Below are 22,334 nucleotides of genomic sequence, written 5' to 3' on the forward strand. Positions count from 1 at the left end.
CACGGAGAGCAAAATCTCAAAGGTACATACATTTGAATAAAAAATCATATTACTATTCTTAAGTTTTTTTTTTTTTTTTTTTTTTTTTTTTACATTCATACTATGTTCTTGTTCTCTGTAAGCCTCGTTGATGAAGGAGTTTTGGGATAAATCCCAGTTTTTATCCCAAAACCCAAACATCTTATCAACCATCAAATCAAATAATTTTATCATTTAAATACCAAAATTACCCTCTAATTTTATCTTCTCTCTCTAAGACCATTTTCAACCGAAAAACTCATTTTCAAACTCATTTTTGTGTAAATGTCACATCAAACAGTAATTCTACTCCAACCGAAAAATCAATTCTCAAACCCAAAAGAATATTCTTATAATATTCTTTCTTACATCAACTTTTATAACTTTTTAATATCACCCATATCTTTTACAAACTTATAAATTACACCACAATATTATAATATCATCCAAATATTTTAAACTTAAATATAAATTAATTATAAAAATTTATTAAAATAATATATATAATATATATATATAAATAATTTTTTTAATATTATTATAATTTTTTTTAATTATATTATAAATTTATGTTATATAAAAAATATTATATAAATTAAATTAATAATTATATAAATAAACTTAATATAAAATATAAGATAAAAATAAAATATAAATAAATAAAACATATAAACAAATTAAAATATAAATAAATTATATAAGTAAGTTTAATATATAAAATTAATTAAGTAAAAGTTAAAGGGCTAAAATGTAAAAAAAAAAATATATATATGCGTTTGTGAACAGTAACAACGCATATTTGCGTTTTTTGAAGAGGGTTTGGTTTTGCAGTTTGGTTGGAGGAGAAAACCTATTTTGGGTATGAGTTTCCAGTTCTGTTAGAGATACTCTAAACCATCCTTCTCTCACCTACACCATATCTTCTAAAGTCAAAGGGCAAATTAGTCTTTAAATTTTAAAAACCAATTTTTTCCTATTTTTTATCAAATAAGGTTTTTTTGGGATAAAATCAAACAAAATAAAAAAACAACTTCCTCAAACAAGGCCTAAGAGTTAAAGCTTAGATGGTCTTTGTAGACAAAAACATAATCTTAAATTCAGGTTTTGATAATGGAACCGATTCCTAAACTAATATATTTTTTTTTGTTCATTTGAAAAATAATCTAGCTTACTATTCAAAATGTTATTTTTTTTAAATTTATTAATTTATTATATTTAAATTCATTATATATATATATATATTTTAAAACTATTATTTTTATAAATTTGATATATTTAAATTATTATTTGTATAAATTAAATTATTTATATTTTGATATATATTTTAAATTATTATTTGTATAAATTAAATTATTTATATTTTGATATATATTTTAAATTATTATTTTTATAAATTTAATTATTTATATTTTGATATATATTTTAAATTATTATTTTTTTTTTATAAATTTGGTTATTTATATTTTAATATATATATATTTACATTTCAATTATTATTTATATAATATAATAAATAAACCCTTTAACATTCTAATAAATAATTGATAAAAATTAATAAATTTAAAATATCTTAACCATAATAATATAATAATTAATTATTCATAAAAATAATTACAATCTTCATTTCTTTAAATTATTTAGAATTTTGCTCAAGATATCGTTGGATTGTGAAATTGTTGTTAGATTGTGATATGTATCGATGTATTGAACTCAATTTTTGAAATGTGCTAGTATGATTTTTACCATATACCTAACAAATCATATTGGACGTTCCCAATAACACATGATTGAGAAAAATATGATAATTTTGTTCCAAATAAAAAAATTGAGAAAAAAGAAAACCCAACTAGATTAAATCCGAACCTAAATGGATAACTCATGAAGAACCATTATTTGTGGGAGGCCTAAGCAAAATCGTTAATAATTTAAAGAAATGATGATGGTAATCGTTTTTATGAATGATTAATTATTATATTATTAGGGTTAAAATATTTTTAATTTATTAATATTTATTAATTATTTATTAAAATGCTAAAAAGAATATTTATTATTTTATATAAATAATAATTTTAATATAAATATATAATCAAATTTATAAAAAAAATAATAATTTAAAATTTATATCAAAATATAAATAATCAAATTTATAAAAATAATAATTTAAAATACATATCAAAATATAAATAATTTAATTTATACAAATAATAATTTAAATATATAATAAATTTAAATATAATAAATAAATAAATAAAAAATTAAGTTTGTAGAATAAACTAGATTAGTTTAAAAATGAATAAACAAAATAAATTACTTTAAGTTATGAAGTTGAACGAAAACCAGGTTAGTTTGAGAATTCATCCATAATAATGTGTTAAAAAATCGGTGGACTTAAGTCACCTAAAAATATATGAAGTGACAATTATTTATAAAATATTAGAAAATGTATTATAATTTAAATAGTTATAAGAATATACCTACTTTATTTAATAATAATATATCAAAAGATATCCAATAATAATTGAGACATTTATTTGCTAGAATTATATATATTATCATATATTCTGAATAATAATATAGTTTTATATAAAAAAGAGTATAATAATTTAGTTTGAAAAATTGAATCATTCTTTAATACGTTGATTGATAAGTTATAAAAGAAAAAGTTATATTAATAATACTATACTATATTTCATGCAGACACATCGCAATCAGTGGGTTCCATTATTAATAATAAAAAAATTCCACCAGTGTATTTACGAAATTGGATTATAATAGAAATTAGAGAGGTAGGTTTACAACAACATTTAAAAAAAGAAAAAAATTTAAATTAGAATTAAAAAAAGGTTCAAACCAATATGTTTTTATAATTTTTTTAATTCCATTATTTTTTTTATTAAATTTAGAACTTACAATATTGAATTTGATTTTTTTTTTAATTTAATAAATTAATAATTTATATATATATATATATATATATATATATATAAATTAGAATAGTGAACCAATATTTTATTTTTTTATAACTTAAGAAGTCAAAATATTAAACGGATATTATTTTATTTTTTAATTTAATAAATTAACATTTAATATTTAATGAGAATCAACCACTAGACAAACATTCAAAATTATAATAATAGATTTCGTTAAACTAATATCTTAATAATATCCGATAATATATATTTAAAATTATAATTTTTTCAAACATATTAATTGAACTACAATTTTAAAGTTTTTTTTAAACATAATTATTGAATTGTAAATAAATAACAATTCCATTGGAATTAAATTTCAACCCTACAAACCTGAGCATACTCTCAAGTTAACTATAGTAGGACCATAAAATTTATTATATATGGGCAAAATAGTCAATATTTTATATTTATTTTAGTACTAGTATTCTTAAGATTAGAGTGAAATGAAAGTTACTTAACTTATGTGTTGGGACTTGGGAATATTGATCGGAACAATTCGCTGTAATTAGTGTAATTGACTAGTCATGGAGCATGACCGCGACAATTCAATAATAAAATAGCTTATTATATATATTTATATTTATATTTAATTTGTTTAATCAAAATAATTTAAATTTTTTATTAACTTAATTTTAAATATTAATAAAATTTTTAAATTAAAAATAATACTTTATTTTAAAATAAATTATAAATAGATTGTTTTATAATTTTTTATTAATATATAAGTTTAAAATTTAATTAAAAAAACATAGAATAGATAATTAGATACATAAATAAAAGAAAAATATATAATTAATTAATAATAATAATATCTGATATAATATTTTATATTTTCTTAGAACATTATATATATATATATATATATATATATTAACTATAAATTGATATATACCTATATTTATATTAAAATATAAAATATAAATATATATTTTTATAATAATTTTATATAATTAATTTAATAACTATATAATTAATTAATGATTAATTAAATTATATAAATATAAAATAAAAAGAGAAATAAAAAATGCTAAGAAAAATAAATAAATATGATTAAAAAATACTTAAAATATTACAAACTTAGGCAATGTTCTTTTGAATTTTAAAAAAAATTCAAACAAAATTAATTTTTTAATTAATTACTTATCAATAATCATATTACTCGTTTCATTAACAAAAATACTAAAATATCCTATATTTTAAATTATTATTTTTTTATTTTATTTATATATATCAATACCCATTAAATCTTTTTACCAAAATTAATTATTATATCTTCAAAATTATTAGCAATCATTATTTTTTTTGCCTCTATATAAAAAAAAATCAAAATAAAAAAAAGAAAATAAGAAATTACTTTTCAAACTCAAAACATGATTGATTATAATTATTTTAGAATAACTTATTACTTCAAGTTAATGTGGTAAATTATTTTACAAATGCCACATGTTCTAAGTTATATGTTGAATCAAACTAACTATGTCATAGTTAATAAAAGTTTGATTCGAATTTTTGTAAGTACTAAAAATATATATACTAAATTTATAAAATTAAAATAATTATTTTAATTTTAATTTTTGAATAAATAAAATATTTATCCCAAAGGTCAAAACTTAAGTAAAATAATTAATTAAATTAATTATTATGATGATTAAAATATAATTAATTAATTAAGAAAAATGACTGGAAAAAAAAATTATTTGGAATAAATTACGCATTTTATGTTAAAATAATTTTAAAGAAAATCAAAGGATTAAAATAAATAATTCAAAGATTAAATAAGATACCCATTTCATCTCTAAAATATTATTTATTTAATCTTAAAATATATATATATATATATATAAATAATAATAATAATAATAATAAATTGACAAAATATTTGTCATATTTAATTTTAATATTTTGTATATTTTAAAAGAAAAATTTTAAGTCAAAATGGTAAAAGAAAAATCAATTTCAAATAAATCCTTAAAAAAAACAATGATCTTATGTGGCCGAAATTGTTAAAAACGGCTACAACCAGAACGGACCATCTGCGTCTCCCGCTGCAAAGGAGGGAATGCGCTGCACCCGATCAGCTAACGTTTCTGAATCACAACATAATAGCCATATCGCGACGAAACGTGGACGAAACGCTCTACGTCCGTGTTTAGACTCAAAATGGCGTCGTTTTGAGCCTCGATTGTCTTCTTCCTCACGATTGCTGGAAGAATAAGAACAATCGCCATCTTTGATTTTTCAATGATGGAACTCAACCGTTTCTCAACCATTTCGGCTGATTCGAAAGATGAAATGATCACCATACCACGGTGATCATTTCCCCTACATTTATAGGTATTAATCACACATATTTTGGTAAGTTGGATGAAGAACAACCAAAATGTCATTAATGGATTTTGGCTGATTCAATCCACTTGAACCCTCTACCGACTTAGGAATGCTATAAATAGCCTCCCTCAACACTTTCGAAGCCAAAAGATCAGATAAAAAAAATCCGAAATCCGCCATTAAAGCTTTAAGCTTTCGTATTAATCAAAATCTTTGTATAAGGCTCTAAAACTTGGATCAAGGCATCTCAAAAGTTTCCCTTAGGTCTAATGAATGCTCTCCAATCTTTAGTATGCTTACAAAGTTACAATCATCTTTAAATTCATACTTCCAGTTTGAAATTGAAATTTTTATATTTTAGTTTTCATAAGTTTGTATAATGTCTGGTTGTTGAATTTAGGATTGGAAATCATTCCTAATATTATTTATAAGCTTTCTGTTTAGGTTAGAATCAATCAATCAATCAACCTTAAACAAAAAAACCCAAATTTGAATTTTGAAAATCTAAAAATCGGGTTTATTATTCTTGGGATAATTCTAAAGAACAGCTGGCCAGAAAGCATCCCAACATGTTTCTAATGATGTTAGACAACTATTTGGATCATGTTTGATTCATCACGATCATGTTTGATCAAAATCAAAACTTTCAAAATAATTAAATTTAGTTTTGATTTGGTCTAAACGAACAACCATTGTTCTTGTTTTGGTACCAATCAAGTATATGAACTATAAGGAAGCAACTAACAAACTCATTTTACTTCAAAACAACTTTAAAACCCAAAATCCAATTTTTGGCTACAAACTATTTTGAACGAATTGATTATCACCCAGGTCAATTGATACCTTGGGATGATGTTATAAATGTTTTTGGGAGCTTTGTGAATCTACCAGGCTCTTGGATTAAAGAATCCAAGTCTACAATTTTGATGTTCTTGAGGACTAAAGGTGCGACCGAGAAACTTAACCTAGGACTAACATGTTCGATCAAGACTTTTTAGCAATGATCGAGAGGTCCAACTTGTGTTTTTCAACTAGGACCAAGGATTTTTATATCTGATCGAGAAGTTAGATATAGGACCGAGGAGTCTCGCACCCGACCAAGAACTTCCCGAACCTAGGATCGATGACATCCACTAAGGACCAAGATGTCTAACCGAGAATTCTAGCCTAATACCGAGAGTCCTTAGTACCCAGACCGAGGCTTTTTAGCCATAATCGAAAGGTCCGAACGAGGATCCTAATCTCCAACCGAGAGGCTCCTAACCTATGACCGAGGGCCCTTAGCCCTGACCGATAAATAAAACCCAAGACCTAAAACACCGGTCCTAATGTCTATTAGGTTCCCATTTCCAAAATTCAAAATTATTTTTATAAGTTTGAAACATCAAACCATTTTCAAAAAATCCCGAAAAATTAGAAAAATGATTTCAAAATATTTTTGGGATATTTGCACAAAAAATATTTTTATAAACGCATGTTTGAGATTTATGTTTAATCCATAATGCCCTGAAATGACTAATATTCTTCAAGTATTTTTCTCCATAGTTGTCATCAGCAACAAGTACCAACATTTCAATATTGTTGTTACAATATTTTATATAGCGCTAAAACATATGCTTGTTAGGACCGAAAGAATAATTGATTAAAATAAAACGTTATATAACCGATTTTGAAAAACCAAATTTATAAGTAGAGATCGATTTCAAAACGGGTACAAAGAAGAAGCTCGAAAGCTCTTTTCTGAGTATCAATAAAATATGAACTAAAAGAAACTCTGGACACTATGTTTGTACACGTATGCCATTTTATTGATTTTCTAAAAAATCAAATTTTAATTTGATTATCGCAAATCCCGAATTATTCAAATTTGAACCTAGATTAATTATATTTAATTAATTTTAAAGTCTGTTAGGAATTATTCAAAATATTTTAAAAGGATTCATGACACGCAAACCGATGTTGAAATTCTCAAACCTCGAACTTTTCATGGAACCAAAGAGGTTTTTTTTTTTTGGGGGGGGGGGGGGGGTTTAAATGCTTATACAAAGCTTGTATCGTTTTAACTTATTCGTTTCATCTCTGGTTTTTCTTTTTCCTCACGACGAACAGCCATGATGAACATCCGAAATATTTGATTTCTCAAAGATGGAACTCCGACGTTAGTCCACCAAATCGGCTGAATCGAAAGCTGAAATGATCAATCTTACCACGGTGATCATTTTGCATATGATCATAGGCCACATCATGGCCTGAACAATAAAGTTGGATCAAGAATAGACAAAAACACATTTGATGGCTTTTGACTAAAATTCGATCCATTTGGTCGATCAACCGACATTGGGATACTATAAATAGCTTTCTTTGGGCAAACTGAAGGCAAAAATTCCAATCTCAAACCCTTATCAATCCCAAACTAAATCCGCCATTAAAATTTTCAAATTTTTCTTGAAAATTTTGAATCTTCATGTAAGATTATAAAACTCGGATCTATGCATTCATAAAGTTTTTAAAAGAGTTCAGGAGTGTTCTCCAACTTATAGTAAGCCTCCAATCACACTGTAATTCAATTTTCAAGGTTAAATTGAAATTTTACATTTTAGTTCGACCAATTTTATATATTGCTTGCTTTTTCAATATCTTAATTGGAAAACGATTCCAAGATCATTTATAAGTTTTCTATCGAAACCAATTTGAATCAATCGATCCAAATTAGAAATACCCAAATTTGATTTTGAAATTTTTTAAAATTAGGTTTATGTTAACTCAAGAACAACAACTTAGAAACCTTCCCAACATGTTTCTAAGGATGTTAAGAATATATTCAAACCAATTCCAAGCCATCTCGATCATGTTAGATCAAAAACAATTTTTTTTTATAAAAATAAAATTTTAGTCTTGAATTGGTTAAAACGAACATTCAGTGTTCATGTTTTGGTTCCATTTGATCTTATAAGATATAAGGAAGTTATTGGTAAACTCTTTACACTTCATTAAACCTTAAAAATCAAAAACTCATTTTTATCTCAAAACTGTTTGAGTTGAATGGAACATCATCCCGATCGAATGATACATTAGGATGATGTTATAAATAATTCATGTGACTAGGTGAAGCTCCCCATGACATTAGATCATCGAATTATAACCCTAGTCAAAATCATCAAACCTGTAATTTGATATTCTAGACGACCCACCGAGGGCTTGACTTGGATTTATCTAAACGAGAAAATCGAACCCTCCCCTACATCCGACCGAGAAAACTTAACCCACCCGACCGAGAATTCATAACCCAGGACCAAGAGCCTCCAGCACCCCGGTCGAGAAATCTCGCACCCGATCGAGAATTCATAACCCAAGGACTAAGAGCCTCATGCATCCTGACCGAGGAATCTCACACACGACCAAGAATTCTTAACTTATGACCGAGAGCCTCCTGCACCCCGACCAAGGATCTTTAGTCCAGGACCGAGGGTCTTTTGCACCCGACTGAGAGCCTTTTGCGCTCGACCGAGAGGTCTCAACCTAAGACCAAGAGTTTTAGTTTGAGACTGAGGAATCAACACCCCTGACCGAGAGGGTAGGTCTTATGGTCTGTTTTGTTGAGATTTTAATTTCCAACAATTATTTCTTTAATTTGGAACCCCAAACCATTTTTTAAAAATCTGTAAAAGTATAAAAAAATTCAAAATACTTTTAAAATATTTCATAAAAAAATATTTTGATAAGGACCTGTTTGGGATTTAGTTTTAGATCATAATACCATAAACCAATATTTTTCAGGTACTTTCCTCAACAACCGTCGATATCAATCTCATTCACCAGCATTTTAATATTATTCTATAATTTTAAATACAAGAAAAACCTGTGCATGTCTAGGACCTGAAGAATAATTGGTTAAATAAACGTAATAAAACTAATTTTTCAAAAGCCAAGACTTTATAAAGTAGAAACTGTTATTTAATGGGTACGAACAATATAATGTGAAATATCTTTCCCGAGTGTCACCAAATACCGAACTTAAAATAATTTTTTTTTCCAAATATACGTCTATAGACGTATAGTTTTATTGATTTTAAAATTAAAAATCAAAATTAGTAAATCTTTCATTAAATAGATTGTCCTTTTAAATTAATTATTTTTAATTAAAAATACATATTTCTTTAATTAGATTGTAATTAGATTATTTTGAATCTATAAGATTATCTAAATATAATCAAAATTATTATAATTAATTTTTCGAGACATATTTTTATAAATCATCTTTTAAATAATGTTTTATTAAAAAAATCGACACGTAAATCGAGGTTAAAATTTCTCTAACCTCGAATTTTTCGAAACAAAGGGTTTTTCGGGGATTTTATATATATTTTTGTTATTCTTTTATTTTGATTAAACATGTTTTGTAAATAATTTTGTTTAACATATTTTTCAGTAAATAAAATTGATCATGTCAATATTTTAACCGAACAAAACAATAAATCAAATTTAATGATTGATTGTGCATTTTGTTATACAAATTCATCTAACTAAATTGTTTCCTCTAAGGACTTCTTCGGGAGTATATTATTGAAAAAATAATGGGAGAGAAAAAAAATGTAATAATGAGTGATTATTTTATAAGGTAATAATTTTTTTTTTATTTTATTTTTTATTTTTTTTATTTTTTTTTGTAAAAAGACATATATAAATAAAATAAAATATAATAATTTAAAATAAAAATAATTTGGTTAATAAATTGAGTGAAGTAATTGATAAGAAGGGAGTAAAATGATGTTTGATTTGGTTAGAATTATTTTAATAATCTGAATCGAACCAGACCTAACTTAGACATAACTTGTAAGATAGGAAAATTTTGTAAAATTAGTTTTAACTCAAAATAAAATAAAAAAAAGTAAAGAAATGAAATAAATTGTATGGAAAAGGAAAACCTACAAAATAAAAATCAAAATAAATAAATAATAAGTTTCATCCTAAATATGTTATAAGCCTTAGAGATTGAATGCTTTCTCAATCTTATTAACACCAAATAGTCACTTTTCCTTTCTTCAGAATTAACTTTTTTTTTTATTATTTAAAAACATCCTTTAAACTATTTAACAAACCATTACTAAATTATTATTTTTTCTACAATAATATATATTCATAAAGTTATTAAAAAATTAAAAGAATATATTAAAAAATTAAAATCACTTAAGGTACATTTATTTTTTTTCAAAACCACTCCTCACAATAGTCAACACTTATGTGAAATCATTTGGAACCAATTTTATTCTGGAAATTCATAATGTTGGGTATTACATTTGACTCCAAACTTTTTTTTAATCCATATACTTTAAATATTTGGATTACATTAAATATAATTGTCAATTAAAATGGTGTTAAAATGGTGTATGGATAAAAAGATTTTGTGAAAATTTAAACTAGAATATTAAAATATAAGTTGATTTAAAAAAAAATAAAGTTCATGAAAAATAAAAATGTGATTTGCTTAAACAAAATAAAACAAAGCATAAAATTAGAAAAATAAAAAAGATGCAAATGGAGAAAAAAAAGACAATAGGCGACGTATAAAAAATGACGATAATCTCTCCAACCGACTCCAAGAGTTTTTCAGAATGAATTTCAGATAATGTAATAATAACGACGTTATGAATTGTACACATCGGTTGAATACAATCATTAAACGTACGCATATTTCTTTTTAGTCAAATAGTTTACCAAAAAATAATAAGGATAATAACTCAACTATTAAGACCTGTCCATAGGTTGCCTCAATCCACTGAATTCTCGTCATGCTTCAACGAAAACTCTAAATGTCCCTCACCCCACGACAATGCAGAAAAAGTGAGACAATTTTTCAACCTCCATAAGACACATATGACTAGTTATAATACAATATTTTTTTATATATGTCGTCTATCAAAATTTCATTATGAATAATACTCCAGTCAAAAAATGATGTAATTACAAATACATTACTAAGTTTTTATTAGTAAAATGATGTAATTAATTTAACTAGCATTTAGCCCGTGCATTTGCACGAGTAACAATATAAAAAACCGTGAAAAAAATTACGGATAACATTTTTAATTTTATTTTTAACCGTTTTAAATTTATGGGTAGGTCAACACATAATCCGACCCAAGTATCCATTTACTCAACATTATTATATATTAGTTAGTTAAAAAGTTGAACTTATATTAATATTAAAACGTCCCGCATTTATCAAATTTGGTGTTTAAATTTAATATATAAAGTCTTTGTACCCTAGTTGGTTAAAGAGTTGTACTTGTTTTGTTAGGTTGCAAGTTCGAAACATACCTCTAGCATTTTTAATTTTATTTTTAACCGTTTTAAATTTAAAAACGGGTAAACCCACAATCCGACCCAAGTATCCAAATTAACCACAGCTCTCGACCCGGCAATCCGGACACTTTAAAAATTAAGCATCATTATATATATAGATTAGTTAGTTAAAAAGTTAAACTTATATTAATGTTAAAACGTCCCGCGTTTATCAAATTTGGTGTTGAATTTTAAATATAAAGTCTTTGTAGCCTAGTTGGTTAAAGAGTTGTACTTGTTTTGTTAGGTTGCAAGTTCGAAACATACCTCTAGCATTTTTAATTTTATTTTTAACCGTTTTAAATTTAAAAACGGGTAAACCCACAATCCGACCCAAGTATCCAAATTAACCACAGCTCTCGACCCGGCAATCCGGACACTTTAAAAATTAAGCATCATTATATATATATAGATTAGTTAGTTAAAAAGTTGAACTTATATTAATGTTAAAACGTCCCGCGTTTATCAAATTTGGTGTTGAATTTAAAATATAAAGTCTTTGTAGCCTAGTTGGTTAAAGAGTTGTACTTGTTTTGTTAGGTTGCAAGTTCGAAACATACCTCTAGCATTTTTAATTTTATTTTTAACCGTTTTAAATTTAAAAACGGGTAAACCCACAATCCGACCCAAGTATCCAAATTAACCACAGCTCTCGACCCGGCAATCCGGACACTTTAAAAATTAAGCATCATTATATATATATAGATTAGTTAGTTAAAAAGTTGAACTTATATTAATGTTAAAACGTCCCGCGTTTATCAAATTTGGTGTTGAATTTAAAATATAAAGTCTTTGTAGCCTAGTTGGTCAAAGAGTTTTACTTGTTTTGTTAGGTTGCAAGTTCGAAACATACCTCTAGCATTTTTAATTTTATTTTTAACCGTTTTAAATTTAAAAACGGGTAAACCCACAATCCGACCCAAGTATCCAAATTAACCACAGCTCTCGACCCGGCAATCCGGACACTTTAAAAATTAAGCATCATTATATATATATATAGATTAGTTAGTTAAAAAGTTGAACTTATATTAATGTTAAAACGTCCCGCGTTTATCAAATTTGGTGTTGAATTTAAAATGTAAAGTCTTTGTAGCCTAGTTGGTTAAAAAGTTGTACTTGTTTTGTTAGGTTGCAAGTTCGAAACATACCTCTAGCATTTTTAATTTTATTTTTAACCGTTTTAAATTTAAAAACGGGTAAACCCACAATCCGACCCAAGTATCCAAATTAACCACAGCTCTCGACCCGGCAATCCGGACACTTTAAAAATTAAGCATCATTATATATATATAGATTAGTTAGTTAAAAAGTTGAACTTATATTAATGTTAAAACGTCCCGCGTTTATCAAATTTGGTGTTGAATTTAAAATATAAAGTCTTTGTAGCCTAGTTGGTTAAAGGGTTGTACTTGTTTTGTTAGGTTGCAAGTTTGAAACATACCTCTATCATTTTTAATTTTATTTTTAACCGTTTTAAATTTAAAAACGGGTAAACCCACAATCCGACCCAAGTATCCAAATTAACCACAGCTCTCGACCCGGCAATCCGGACACTTTAAAAATTAAGCATCATTATATATATATATAGATTAGTTAGTTAAAAAGTTGAACTTATATTAATGTTAAAACGTCCCGCGTTTATCAAATTTGGTGTTGAATTTAAAATATAAAGTCTTTGTAGCCTAGTTGGTTAAAGAGTTGTACTTGTTTTGTTAGGTTGCAAGTTTGAAACATACCTCTAGCATTTTTAATTTTATTTTTAACCGTTTTAAATTTAAAAACGGGTAAACCAACAATCCGACCCAAGTATCCAAATTAACCACAGCTCTCGACCCGGCAATCCGGACACTTTAAAAATTAAGCATCATTATATATATAGATTAGTTAGTTAAAAAGTTGAACTTATATTAATGTTAAAACGTCCCGCGTTTATCAAATTTGGTGTTGAATTTAAAATATAAAGTCTTTGTAGCCTAGTTGGTTAAAGAGTTGTACTTGTTTTGTTAGGTTGCAAGTTCGAAACATACCTCTAGCATTTTTAATTTTATTTTTAACCGTTTTAAATTTAAAAACGGGTAAACCCACAATCCGACCCAAGTATCCAAATTAACCACAGCTCTCGACCCGGCAATCCGGACACTTTAAAAATTAAGCATCATTATATATATATAGATTAGTTAGTTAAAAAGTTGAACTTATATTAATGTTAAAACGTCCCGCGTTTATCAAATTTGGTGTTGAATTTAAAATATAAAGTCTTTGTAGCCTAGTTGGTCAAAGAGTTTTACTTGTTTTGTTAGGTTGCAAGTTCGAAACATACCTCTAGCATTTTTAATTTTATTTTTAACCGTTTTAAATTTAAAAACGGGTAAACCCACAATCCGACCCAAGTATCCAAATTAACCACAGCTCTCGACCCGGCAATCCGGACACTTTAAAAATTAAGCATCATTATATATATATATAGATTAGTTAGTTAAAAAGTTGAACTTATATTAATGTTAAAACGTCCCGCGTTTATCAAATTTTGTGTTGAATTTAAAATATAAAGTCTTTGTAGCCTAGTTGGTTAAAGAGTTGTACTTGTTTTGTTAGGTTGCAAGTTCGAAACATACCTCTAGCATTTTTAATTTTATTTTTAACCGTTTTAAATTTAAAAACGGGTAAACCAACAATCCGACCCAAGTATCCAAATTAACCACAGCTCTCGACCCGGCAATCCGGACACTTTAAAAATTAAGCATCATTATATATATATAGATTAGTTAGTTAAAAAGTTGAACTTATATTAATGTTAAAACGTCCCGCGTTTATCAAATTTGGTGTTGAATTTAAAATATAAAGTCTTTGTAGCCTAGTTGGTTAAAGAGTTGTACTTGTTTTGTTAGGTTGCAAGTTCGAAACATACCTCTAGCATTTTAATTTTATTTTTAACCGTTTTAAATTTAAAAACGGGTAAACCAACAATCCGACCCAAGTATCCAAATTAACCACAGCTCTCGACCCGGCAATCCGGACACTTTAAAAATTAAGCATCATTATATATATATAGATTAGTTAGTTAAAAAGTTGAACTTATATTAATGTTAAAACGTCCCGCGTTTATCAAATTTGGTGTTGAATTTAAAATATAAAGTCTTTGTAGCCTAGTTGGTTAAAGAGTTGTACTTGTTTTGTTAGGTTGCAAGTTCGAAACATACCTCTAGCATTTTTAATTTTATTTTTAACCGTTTTAAATTTAAAAACGGGTAAACCCACAATCCGACCCAAGTATCCAAATTAACCACAGCTCTCGACCCGGCAATCCGGACACTTTAAAAATTAAGCATCATTATATATATATAGATTTGAATTATTATCAGATTTTTATTTTTGAAAATAAATATAAAAATTAACCAATTCTAAAAGTCACTGTCGGTTATCAGACTTTGCTTTTCCACTCTTTCCCCAGTCATCAATCTGTAAGACCGCGTCATCCTTCCTTCTCTCACTATCTGATCTGAATCCATGGCCGGTAAAGATATTTTGCTCAAGATGAAGGTTAGTAGATTGTTTTGATTTCCCACTGTTGTGATACTTGGGCATGAATTGTTTTACTTGAACAGTTAATTAGGATTTAGACGAAGATGATTTGTAGATTATTGAATCCTATACGTCGTGAATCATGATATATTCGCAAAAAACACTAGTTTCACTATGTGAGATTTGAACCTCTGCTATCTTCCAAAGGAAAATAAATGGATTTAGAAACAAAAGTGAGTTGCAATTTAGACTCATTTGTCCGCGATTGTCGTGTTAGGCATACTGTAAGATGAAGGTTCAGGACGAACTATGATGTTGATTTGGGTTTGTGGGTTGTTTTCAATACATGATAGCAAATAACTTGCAAACTGCACTGCACATTGGGATGATTGGTTATAGTTTGACTTTTCTACTCTAGACGAAGACATATTTGCTGTTTCTTCTCTACAAACCCTCTTTTGAGTAATCTATCTATACATTAATTATCGTATCAAGAGAATGTATGATGTAAATAATGAGCAGGCATCGATGATAACCTATAAGCTTATTTGTGTTCTTTTTAAAACATGTTGGTTTATGAGTTCTAACACAATTAAGGCATTGTATTTCTATTCCTTATTTCCACAGGAAAAGGCTTGTTTTGCTGTCGGTGAACCAATGACACCTGATTCAGGGAAAGGCAAGAGTAGAATGTCGAAGAACATTACTCATGGATTTCATCTTGTCAAAGGAAAGTCCAACCATGCAATGGAAGACTGTCAGGTATCTGAATTCAAAAAAGTGGGTGAGAATGAACTTGGATTATTTGCAATCTTTGATGGACACATGGGTCATGATGTGGCAAAGTACCTTAGATCCAACCTATTTGACAACATCTTGAAAGAGGTACAGACAAATTTCTATGTTGATTCCCACTAAGAACACTCTGATTTAAATTAAAAAACCTCATATGTTGAAGTTTTTTGTAATATGGCATGACATTGATAAGCCTTATCATAATTATTTTCTCTTGCTTAGCAATATTGACATTGAATATGACTTAAAAAGGACAATTTTTTTTCATTTTTTGGAACCAGCATGACTTTTGGGTTGATCCAAAGAGTGCAATTAGAAGAGCCTATAAGGCTACAGATGCTTATATTCTTGAGCAGTCACCTGAATTGGGAACAGGAGGATCTACAGCAGTAACTGTGATACTGATTAATGGCCAAAAGTTGATTGTTGCAAATGTTGGTGATTCTCGGGCTGTCATCTCTAAGAAGGGTATGGCAAAACAATTATCTGTTGACCATGAGCCAAGTAAGGAGAAGAGGGAGATAGAGAAAAAAGGAGGATTTGTAACTAAATTTCCAGGTATTACATACAAAACTTTTGCAATATGATTGGAAATTGTTGAGAACCTCAACTGAAAATGCAATTTTGTTATAATTTTTGCATAAACTCTCTTATACTGATTCGGCACTGTGAGAATCTTGACAAATTCCTGAATCAATCCAAACTCAATTGTTAGTTACTAATAGGTAGTTTTAATGTGAAATACTTCAGGTTCTCACCTTTCCCTTGAAATAAAAAATTGACTTTCTAGTTTTTCTTCAGAAACAGCTGAAAGGATTGAAACATCTTTATTTCCTTTTTATAATAAGATTTTGGCATCAAGCTTAATAGAAATCAGCACTTTAGCTCTGTACTAGGGATTATTGGTCTGAATCGCTATGAAATTACTGAACTATGCTGAGCCTTATGATTTCAAGGTGACGTCCCTCGAGTTGATGGGCAGTTAGCAGTGGCAAGAGCATTTGGGGACAAAAGCTTGAAGAGGCATCTTAGTTCAGAACCGGATGTTGCGGAAGTTATTATAGATGGCGATACAGAATCTGTCATCCTGGCAAGTGATGGGTTATGGAAGGTTAGTCATTTTCCCCTATAATGTTTCAATTGTAACATTGTGTGTTACACTGTTTCATTTGTCTTCTTGGTTGATCTTTTTATCAGGTAATGTCAAACCAAGAGGCTGTAGACTCTATAAAAAACATTAAGGAGGCTAAGCAAGCAGCAAAGCATTTAACTGACGAATCACTTTCAAGGAAAAGCAGGGATGATATCTCATGCATTGTTGTAAAGTTCCAGTGATATTTTCTTATGAATTTTCTGATAGTAGGATATTGATTGTAAAAGCATGTGTAAAAATTAGAATGTTGCATATCCCCCATCATGTACCACTATCCTTCTGCTCCATTATTTTTTTCGTGAAACAGCTTGTTGAATAATTACAGTAAATTTCAATATGAAATTATGTGAATATAGATACGTTTATGTGTGTTTTTAAGCAGACTATTGTTTTGGTTCTCCTTCAGTGTAGATATGTAGTCATGTTAGCAGAAAATTTGATACACAAATGTAGTCATCAGCACTACAAGGATGTGATATAGTCATAATCTTATTTTATGAGCATTCTATTATTTGTGTTAGAGTTGGTGAAGGCATCAAAAGAATTCTCCAAGTTGCATTTTGAGGTAATATATTTAGATACACTTAGACCATTACCACATTCTTAATATTTTTGTTTGTTTTTTGTTTCGTCTTTGGACCCAATTCCCTGCTGCAGGATAAGCTTGAAAGAATTTCATTCCATGAAGTAGATTGCTGGCTAATCTTAATTTGTATGAATCTGGTAGAGTTTTGATTTTGCAGAAGGTATGTTTTCTTGTGTTATGTTTTGGATTTTCATATTTTTGCTGCATATTTGTAGATTCCACTGTTTTAAAATCTTGACTATGTTTTGAAAGGAGACCTCATGAAAGAACTTCTATAATGCAAGTATTGCATTTTTTTTTATCAAAACACATTTGTAATAGGTTCTAAGAAGGTGTCTTAGATGGTAGCTCACAATTGAAGATTTTTACTATCATTGACTTCAACATTATTTATAATATATTTTTTTTTCTAAATAGTGAATGTGAAGACTTTGAGACATAAGTTCATGTACTAGTAAGAGTTGAGTATTCACTATTTTTTTCTAATAAAAATTATTTTAATATTTTATATATAATATAAATAATTTAATAATATTAAAAATCAATATTTTTATAGACATAAATAAAAATATCAACAATATGACTTATTCATATTGCTAAGGTCATGTATATTAAAGGTCCATGTATATTAAAAATAAAAAAAATCGTTTAATCACAACGATAAAGTATGAAAAAAAAAATAAGAAAAGACAGTACTCAATATGTTATCGAGTTCGTAAGTTCTCAAGAAAAATAATTAACTTCCGACAGACTCTATTAGTCTATAAAAGATAATTGGGATGATAACTCAAATATGTATGCATGTCATTTCAGTCGCATCAATCCAAATTTCTCAGCAACTATCCAATTAATCATAGTAATATTCCATAAAAAACTTCAAATACTAGTTACCATCGACATTACAAAAGTAAGTGAGTTGTCGATTCAACCTCTTCGTGAACGCTTCATCCAAAGAACGAAATATTAGATGGAATCTTTGACTTCCAAAGTTTCTTCAAAAAAAATTTATATGTAATCATCTTAGCGAACAACTTGTATCAAAGTCACACATGAAAACTATACATATCTTGTTCAAATTGGGACACTTGTTTGCGTCCTACCAAACTAAAATCATATTATGATGCGAAATTTCCATAATATTTAATCTCCTTCTATATCTAATTCGGTTAGCGAAACCACTAAACCGATGATCAAACATGTCATTAACTATACCATTTCTACATATAACAATGGAAGCAAACTCATAATACGTCGTAACTAGACTTTTGACATTACACCAAATGTCGTCCCAATAATTAATCGAAGAACCATCCTCATAATAAATCTAAAGTGCTCATGATTTTTTTATATAGAATAAATTCTCTCTAAATGTAGAATTCTGCTGGATAATTAGACATTTTGGTGAACCAAACAGACTAATCCATAATTACATCTGATTATCGATGCCCAAAAACTATTCGGCTTCATTGCAAATCTATTATACAATTTTGATAGAAAACTCTTATTAAAGAAAATAAGATCTCGAATATCGAGACCTTCTTGATCTTTAAAACGTTTAACTTTATCTCAACTAACTAGATGACAACAGGATGGGTAGTTAATCCCCATAAAAATTTATATATTGTTCTCTCTATTTTCACCATCAAACTCTTTACAAAAATGAATAAAGACATCATATATGTAGGCATATATGACAACACACTCTTAATTATGATTAACTTATCCCTTTTCGAGATAATTTATTTTTCTATCTAGACAATTTACATTATATTTTAGTGATAATCGGGTCACAAGAGATATTTGATCGTAATTTAGCACCCAATGACATACCGAGATACATTGACGGAAGACTACCAATTCTGAACCCCACCACATTTGTCAACCTTATCCTTTTTCTATTCGAAACTGAATATGAGAAAAAGATATATAACTTATTAAGATTAACTTGAAGACCAAAAGATACACCAAATAACCATTAAATATCTCGAAAGTCTTTAAAATTCATATAGGTATAATGAACTATGCAGAGCGTGTCATCAACAAAAAACAAATGTGATATAGTAACATGATATCTTCTTGACCCATAACTCACTACAAAGACAATTCTTTAGTTTTCTGCGAAATCCATCATTTTAGAGAACTTCCATAACAATGACAACAAAAAAGGAGAGAGTGAATCACCATATATCCCTCGAGAGCTCTCAAAAAATCTCTGAGACTCTTATTAATAATGACAAAAAATTTAACCGTCGAGAGACAAAATCTAATTCAACCAATCAATTTCATATTCATTCTCATTTTGTCCATTACATCAAACAATAACTCCCAAGTGACATTATCATAAGTTTTTTCGAAATCTAACTTGACAAAAATACATTTTAGTGGTTGTTTATAGGATTTTCTGTAAGGTATTGGTCGGGAGCCAATCAAAGTCTAAAAAGGTTTCTAAACCAGGTGGAACCATTTTTGTGGAATCCAACCTTTCAAGGCATGACAAGGTTCGATTGCAGAAGTTATCAATTGGGTTCTTTATTGCATCCAAACAAATGGATCACATATGAGGATGCTGGTGGCAGCGGGGAGAATGATGATGTCTGAATCTTATTTTATGATGTCATGTATATATTTATATATGTTGTTGAAAATAAGCAGTATTGATTGTGTGTGTGAGACATGAAACTGTTATGTATTTTATATTTCCATAGTGATGTGATCTGGTTTATCTATGTATTTCCTTCAGTTAGCTTCTTCTTTGGTTGATTGAATTTTTTGCAAGATGAACTTCGACATGGAAATAAACATTATAGAAAACCAAAAATATTAGCAGGTGTAGAATATTAAATTATTGTAAGGGTGAGCATTATATTGAGTTAATCCAAACTTTAATCAATTTAGCATCAACCTTCCCCTCTGTCTCACCTCTTTCTTATCCTTTCTAATTCAAAATGTAAGGTTAATTTTTTAGTTTACATGTTAATTTTGAAGTTACAAAATATAAGAAAGTAAAATGTGATATACTGAGTAATAAATAAGTTAAAAAATGATAATGAGTAATATATGTGGTAAACGGATAAAAAAAACGTATTAAACATGTTGAAAACATATAAAACGAGGTAAATAGGTCAAATATTTATTAAATAGGCTAAAATTATGTTGAACAAGTTAAAACGGGTTAAACGTTTAAAGACATGTTAAGTAGAACAAAAAAAAGTCAAATATTTGTTAAACGAGTTAAAAATGTGTTAAATAAGTAAATCTATGTTAAACGAGTAAAAAACTTGTTATATTAATTGGTCAAAGACGTGTTAAACAAAGTATAATGAGACAAATATTTGTTAAACATATTAAAAACGTGTTAATCAAGTCAAAAACGTATTAAACAAGATAAAAAAAATTGGGTTACTTAATTCATATCCGACTCAACCCATATTTATGAATAATATGAGATTAACTAGTGTAGTTAAAATTTTTATACTGTTAGCATTTAATGAGACATTTATATATTTAAATGGATATATATGGTCATCTATATATGTAATGATGTTTAATTTTCAAAGTGTTTGGATTGTTGGGTCGAGAGTTGTGGTTAATTTGGATATATATGTGAGAGTAAATGGATATTTGGGTCGGATTGTGAGTTGATCCGTTCATAAATTTTAAATGGTTAAAAATTAAATTAAAAATGTTATAGGTATGTTTCAAATTGAAAACATAACAACACCCTTTTTAACTAACTAGGCTAATAAAACTTTATATTTTAAATTCAACACCAAATTTGATGAACGCGAGACGTTTTAACAATATAAGTTCAACTGTTTAACTAACTAATATATATATATATATATATATATATATATATAATGATGTTTAATTTTTAAAGTGTCTGGATTGTTGGATCGAGAGCTTGGTTAATTTGGATATATATTTTAGAGTAATTAAAAATGCTATCACATTTTAACCGTAATTTTTATTGGTTTTTATATTATTACTCGTGCAAATGCACGAGTTACATGCTAGTTGAATATAATAAGTCAATATTATGTTATTTAAGGTTATTTGGGATTTGACTTAAGGACATTATTGTCATGAATGTAGATATCTTGCGGTATTTCTAATTTGATGAAGGGCCAAATTAGAAATTAACATTATGTTATTAATAATACAGTTATCGTCCAAACGGGCAGAAGAGAATATAAAGGGAATAAAGTCGTTGATAAAATGATAGACTAATTATTTTATCTCTCTCTCTGAATCCCATCATCGGAGAATTAAGAAAACTAAGGATTTCTGCCCTTTCGAAAAACCATTTCATCCAAACATCATGTCTAAGGATCCAAGTAGGGATGGCAATTTGAAACCGCCCCGCGAAAACCGAACCTAATTGCCCCGTTTGGGATGGTTTTTCCCGGAAACCGAATGGGAATGGGGCGGGGATGGTATTTGTGTCCCCCGCCCCGACCCGCCCCGATTTCACCCCGAATCTACCCCGAACACCATAAACATAATTAAATATATTAAATTATCAATATATTTATTTATTCACTATATTTTATAAGAGTAATAATGTTATTTCTTTATAAGAATATAAATTTTAATATATTATAATATATATTATATT

The 22,334-nt window shown here is 27.5% G+C and overlaps 1 protein-coding gene across 1 annotated transcript; it reads left to right on the top strand.

Annotated features, from left to right (window-relative positions):
* The first annotated feature begins 15,079 nt into the window (after positions 1-15,079).
* LOC124921510 (probable protein phosphatase 2C 58) lies at positions 15,080-17,511 on the top strand. Its single transcript, XM_047462181.1, has 5 exons — positions 15,080-15,200; positions 15,810-16,067; positions 16,259-16,535; positions 16,934-17,088; positions 17,175-17,511. Exons 1-5 carry the CDS (start codon positions 15,168-15,170, stop codon positions 17,310-17,312), a joined length of 861 nt encoding a protein of 286 aa, XP_047318137.1. The 5' UTR covers positions 15,080-15,167; the 3' UTR covers positions 17,313-17,511.
* The last annotated feature ends 4,823 nt before the right edge of the window (positions 17,512-22,334 follow it).

This window comes from Impatiens glandulifera, chromosome 1, assembly GCF_907164915.1.
Source record: "Impatiens glandulifera chromosome 1, dImpGla2.1, whole genome shotgun sequence".
Lineage (NCBI taxonomy): Eukaryota > Viridiplantae > Streptophyta > Magnoliopsida > Ericales > Balsaminaceae > Impatiens > Impatiens glandulifera.